The sequence below is a fragment of the Cupressus sempervirens genome, chromosome 11 (assembly GCF_028749045.1).
Source record: "Cupressus sempervirens isolate cs-2001-9-10 chromosome 11, ASM2874904v1, whole genome shotgun sequence".
Classification (NCBI taxonomy): domain Eukaryota; kingdom Viridiplantae; phylum Streptophyta; class Pinopsida; order Cupressales; family Cupressaceae; genus Cupressus; species Cupressus sempervirens.
The window spans coordinates 135,024,153-135,030,183 of record NC_143128.1 but is presented as its reverse complement, the minus strand read 5'-3'; the positions used below and the strand labels follow the sequence as shown (position 1 = coordinate 135,030,183).

The 6,031-nt window shown below is 27.6% G+C and overlaps 2 protein-coding genes across 2 annotated transcripts in view; both read left to right on the top strand.

Annotated features, from left to right (window-relative positions):
* LOC149528568 (uncharacterized) overlaps positions 1-2,340 on the top strand; it is a 7,218-nt gene extending 4,878 nt beyond the window's left edge. Inside the window, exons 3-4 of the mRNA XM_089808054.1 lie at positions 2,117-2,215; positions 2,305-2,340. Coding sequence (XP_089664180.1) covers positions 2,117-2,215; positions 2,305-2,340 — 135 coding nt within the window. The remainder of the gene's footprint in view (positions 1-2,116; positions 2,216-2,304) is intronic.
* A 2,307-nt stretch (positions 2,341-4,647) lies between these two features.
* Positions 4,648-5,659, top strand: LOC149528567 (glutathione S-transferase F9-like). The gene is made up of 3 exons (XM_089809015.1): positions 4,648-4,794; positions 4,907-4,955; positions 5,220-5,659. The coding sequence occupies exons 1-3, from the start codon at positions 4,648-4,650 to the stop codon at positions 5,657-5,659; spliced, it is 636 nt and encodes a 211-aa protein (XP_089665141.1).
* Positions 5,660-6,031: the final 372 nt, after the last annotated feature.

Genomic DNA, 6,031 nt, shown 5'->3' with positions numbered 1-6,031 from the left:
TAATGTAAAATTAGTATTTAAATGATGCATTATAAGTTGTGAATTAAATTATTGTTGAATAAAAAATTAAACAAAGTAATTATCCTAATATTTTTAATTACAACTTAAACAAAATTTGGGTGAATTTGTAGAAAGCTCATATTCCAAGTTGAAATCATTTTTTTAAAAGTTTATATTTTAGTTTTTTCACATTTGTCTATAATAGAGGTCAGCCAAAAATTACCACTCTTGAAAGGTGGCAATAGAATGGTCATATGGTCATAGAATGTTAAGAAAAAAAACATAATTTAAAAATTATTTAACATAATTAATATTTAATTTTTATACGATATAATTAATATATTATTTTTATAATATTTTATTGGACCAATTACCCTCAAAACTTAGTTTTAAGTTACAACTTAGAATTGTTTTTATTTAGTTTTCATAAGTCATAAGATTTTTGTTTTATTTATAAAGTTCTAAAGGGAAAAAAATGTTATTTGCATGATTTATTTATGTTCAAGTTTTAATTTGATTTATCAACAATTTTACAAAATGTTATAATGTTAAATATAAATAAAAAATTAAAATTTTACTTTTACATTTAAGTCTTGCTTTAATTCTAAATTGTAATTTATAATTAATTTTAATTTATTGTTCATTAATATCTTTTTTTTAATATTATTCATAACATTTTAAATAATTGTGATATAGCTATCAGGATTTAACTGTGTGATTTTGAGTCAAACTCATTGACCCATGTTTCAATATCACAATTTGACTTGCTATGGAAATTATCTCCTACTTATCAATTTTAAATAATTCTCTTTATTTTATGGTTACAATTAGATTACATTAAGGTTCAGGGTTGAAGAGTCACAATTAGAGGGTTCATTATAATTAGGGTTATATTTTTTATTATGAGTGTTAAGGTAAGCATTATGGTTTACAAAATGTTGTAATAACAAAAAAAAAAATTATTTTTATTTTTACATTTAAGTCTTATAAAAAATATTTTAAATTTTATTTTTACATTTAGGTCTTGTTTTAGTTCTATATTGCAATATATAATTATTCTTAATTTAGTGTTCATAATTTTTTTTTTATATTATTCAAAATATTTTTAATTAATTTTCTTTCGACTTCATAGTTGAGATTATGACTAGATTAAGGTTTAAATGTTACAATTAAAGGGTTAATCATACTTAGTATTATAATTAGGGTTACAATTTTGATTAGAGTTAGTGTTAAGGTAAGGATTGAGGTTACATTAAAAAGTACAGTTAGTTTGTGATTAAAGTTAGGGTTTTTAATATGACTAAGTTTAGGATAATGGGTTGGGGTTGTTTTTACAATTTGAACTAAGATTTTGTATTAAAAAACACACCTAGTTTATTTCCATCAATATCTCTTAGACATACCTATTAAATCTTAACATATGTGCAATTGTTAGTTTTAATTATGATTTAAATAAAATTTCTATGTTATTACTTACATTTAATGACTTCAATTTTATTCAAGTTTTTATATATTGAAATAATTCTATTATTAATATTACATTTATTATTATTAAAGCATAGATACAAGAAGTTCACTAGTATTAAGGAGGATCATGCCAACAAAATGCAACGTTTTGTCAATGGGCCCGTCATGGCTCACAAAAGTCCAATAGGGATCAAGTCATCGTGCCTTGGTGATTTTGACTAGTATGAAAATTTATATTGCATAATGTCTAATATATCTAATTGATTAAAAAATATTTTTAATATTAATTTTTAATATGATATAATAATAATAAAGTCAAATAAGATATATTTGTATCTTAATTCTAAATTAAAAAAATTATCTATAATATTTTAAAATAACATATAAAAATATTAACTTACGATTCAATTCTCCCTTGCCTCCAATTAAATCATATATTAACATTCGATTCTCCATCCAATAAGTTTTCCATGTATAGTAAATTAAAGTTTTACGCTATAAACCAAACGAAAAGATTTAGTAAAAATAAATAAAGTATGAGTTCTAATTTAAAGTGAAAAACCTTGTTGCAAATGTTTTGCACGAGAAAGAGTTATTTCAATACAGCAATTTTGCATGGCAAGAGTTATTTGAATGATTGTGCTGTCAGCGAAGAACATCTGACTGCTGTCAGTGGGCAGCCCAGGCCGTGTGGATGGGCAGCGGCTCGGTGCAAATATGTTGCACCGTAGCCGGTGCCGTCATCCTGGCAACGTGTTGGAGTTTTCGTTGATTAGTTGTACTTGAAGACGCCAATACCGTTGGTACGTCTTATCTTTATATTACTTTATGGTGAAGCCCGCAGAGATCAGCCGGTCCACATTTTATGCATAATCTAATTATTGATGAATTCAATCATATTAGGTATGGTACATGTTCCATATTTAATTCATAATCTAATTATTGATGAAGTCAATCATACTGGGTATGGCACATGCTCCATATTTAATGCATAAACTAATTATTGATGAATTCAATCATACTGGGTATGGCAGCTATTATATCCGCCTTGTTCAAATTCAACTAATCTAATCTACTTTGATATGCGTCTCTTATTATCTGCTATAACCTATAGATCTATAGACTCATCATCAGGTAGGTATGTATTGATTCTTATCTCCATTTTTAAATCAATTTTTTTTTTTATTATTATTATATTTTTCTTTATTTAGAACTTTTATTTTTATTTTTATTTTTCATCTTTCTTTTTATCATATTTGTGTCTATTTTGTTTTCATCTTATCTGTATTTATTCCTTCCTTATTAATAACTCTCCCTCTCTATTCTCCCCCTCTATATGTCTACTCGTCTCTATCTATCTATCTTCCAACATGCCTCCTCTAGATATTTATGGCCCTCTCTTCTATATGTCTACCTAATACTGTTGCTTGTCTACTTAATACTGTTACTTTTGACTAAAATAGTCATCTACAGCGATTTGTTAGTAGTTTATTGTGACAATTAAAGTACTATACAATTTAAAAGTAATCTACATTATTAAGCTAAAATAAACAACATTAGAATAAGTATTCATTAAGTTTGAGGTCTTGTTTAAATAAAGATTGTTGATCTACAATTTTATCTGAGCTATAAAAAACTGATATATTTATCTAAGAGTACAATAGAAACTAAATTATCAAAACTATGAAAACTGCTTAGAAAGACAGAAATAGAAATTCAAGAGAGGGTAGCATAATAGTGTCTTCTTCATTATCTTCTATTTTTCACTCTTAATATCTTAAATAAAAATCTAAAAACAATAAGTGAGAAAATAATATTGAATTTGAGTTCAGAAATAAGAACTTGCAGAATATAAAAATTGAAAATATCCCATGAGGGTATGCAGATGGATATAAAAATTTATAGAATATATAACACTTTATATTCCTCTGAAACATTTAAATAAAAAATATTCTTCTGAAACTTAATAAAATATAAATAATATTGCTACATATTGAAGACACACACAGCTATATTGGACCAATACATTGCTATTCCTCAAGATTCCTGTTGTTCTGTTTTGATCTAATTTTTTTTATTGCAATAGATTTATTATATATTCTTTCACAAAAGTAGTCAAAGATCCTAAAACGCCCACGTAGACACAAGCATGTTTTCTGTAATTAGAGAAAAAAGGTTAAAAATGAATATGTTGCGAGTTTACATTCAAAGAAAGAACGAAAACGCATTAAAGTGTACACATTTACTCATTATCTGCCTTCAGAAAAAAGCCGAGAAATTAATGGGGATTCAATGAATACTGAAGAGTCAATTATACAAGATTTAGCTGATTGATGTACATCCAACCAGGCCTGGAATTTGACGGTCTTTTTTGACGGTTTGGTCATATTACCTTTTATTTTATTTTTGAGATAAATATTGATTGTGAAAAATCAATATAATATAGATATAAATTAGTAATATTTTTAAAAAAATCATATTATCTAAATTCATACTTTTTAAAAATTAATATAAAATTCTAAAAAGTAATTAAAAATCTAACCTAAGAAAGTTTCAAATTTATATAGTATATTATAAAAAAAATTAATATAATATATTTTGAATTTTGACGTTTATTTATTTATAAGATTGAAGGTTTTATAAAAAATAACATGTCAATCAATATGATCTCACCAATTTTTAGTCAAAAATGGAAAAATGGCCAAAACGGCCATCAAATTCCAGACCTATAATAAATATTTTTAAAAAAATAATTAATTTGTAGTATAGAAAACAATCAACTTTCCGTTTTCCATCATATCTATCAGCCTTTTATAGCAACTTTACAGAAGTCAACAAACTTAAATTGAGTTTATCAAGAACACGAGTCTTGTCATATATGAAAAGTTATGGAAATACATATAATAATCAGATGATTTTTTGTTCATGTCTATAAAAACAAAAATAAAATTAGTGAGCACAATTTTTTATTTCAACTAATGTTGGCCCACATTATGTTGAAAAGTGAGCAACGGGCATTTTCGTTGTTTAAATCACATCCATACAAACAAAATCAGATTATAGAGCTATGTTCTTTCGTTATCTCTTATCTTCTATAAATACTTCTTCAATGTATAGCATGTCTTGCAGCTTCTGATAGTTAAAAGGATAATTATCTCTCCATTTGAGAAGAAAAGCAAAATGGCTGTCAAGCTGTTTGGACCTACCTATTCCTCCTGCACCAAAAGGGTGCTCGTATGCCTCATAGAGAAAGACGTTGAGTTTGAAGTTGTGCCTATTGATATAAATAAAGGGGAGCATAAAAAACCAGATTTCCTGGCCTTACAAGTAGGGAAGCCTTTCTTATAATACGAAATCATTATTTTGTCGGTGGTTCTAATACAGTCCGTTTATCTGAATATATTGTCACTAACTTGTATTTGTATGATGTGTGATGTAGCCATTTGGAAAAGTTCCAGCAATCCAGGATGGGGATCTCACACTGTTTGGTAATCATATTAACTGTATATATGTTTATGGATAGTATACACTATTGCTTTCATTCTGTTATATTCAATACAACCTGTTTTCCTCTTTGACATGATATGGATAATGTTTGTTTTCAAAACTTATGTGGGTACCTTACATATTTGCTTTCCTTGATACAAATATTTTATGCATTTAATTTTTAATGCATCTACCATCGATATAATCACTATATCTGTATTTGGACCTAGTATAGATTTGAGTTTGTTTGAATTGGGTATGTGCAGAATCAAGGGCTATCATAAGGTACTATGCTGAGAAAAATGCAGGACAAGGAACTTCTTTGCTAGGCAAAACCCTAGAAGAGAGAGCACTGGTTGAACAATGGCTTGAAGTTGAAGGGCAGAACTTTAATCCACATGTTTATGCATTAGTTTATCAGCTGGTCTTGGCACCAATTTTTAATGAGCCTCAGGACAAGGCTTTGATTGAGAGCAGTGCCCAAAAGATAGGTGAAGTTTTGGATGTGTATGAAGAGAGGCTGTCAAAGAGCAAGTACTTGGGAGGAGAATTTTATAGCCTTGCTGACCTCTCTCATCTTCCATCTCTTGAATATATAGTGAACACTGTTGATAGAGGTTACCTGATTAGGGATAGGAAACATGTGAATTCTTGGTGGGAAGACATTTCCTCTAGATCTGCTTGGAAAAGAGTATTAGCTATGTGAAAACATGCATCTCGTGGAATTTAAGCTTTGTATGTAACAAATAATGGAAGATCTGTCAGCATATTTGGATCTGTAATAAGCCATGACAAATTCGCTAGAATATGAAGGTCTATATGTAGTAAAGCAAGGAAGATCTTTTAGAATGTTAAGGCATCGTAGGATTTTCAGTTAATATGTAATAAAGTATGGAAGATCTGTTAGAACAATAAGGTTTATATGTAACGAAGCATTCCAGAGCTGTTAGAATCTCAAGGCTTATAAATAATAAAATTTGAGATTAGTCTCGACACTCTTTGTGTGATGATGGATATGTTCCAGCATTAAGTTCGATGTGTAATAGATTTTTTTATAAATTGAATATCTATTATAGTA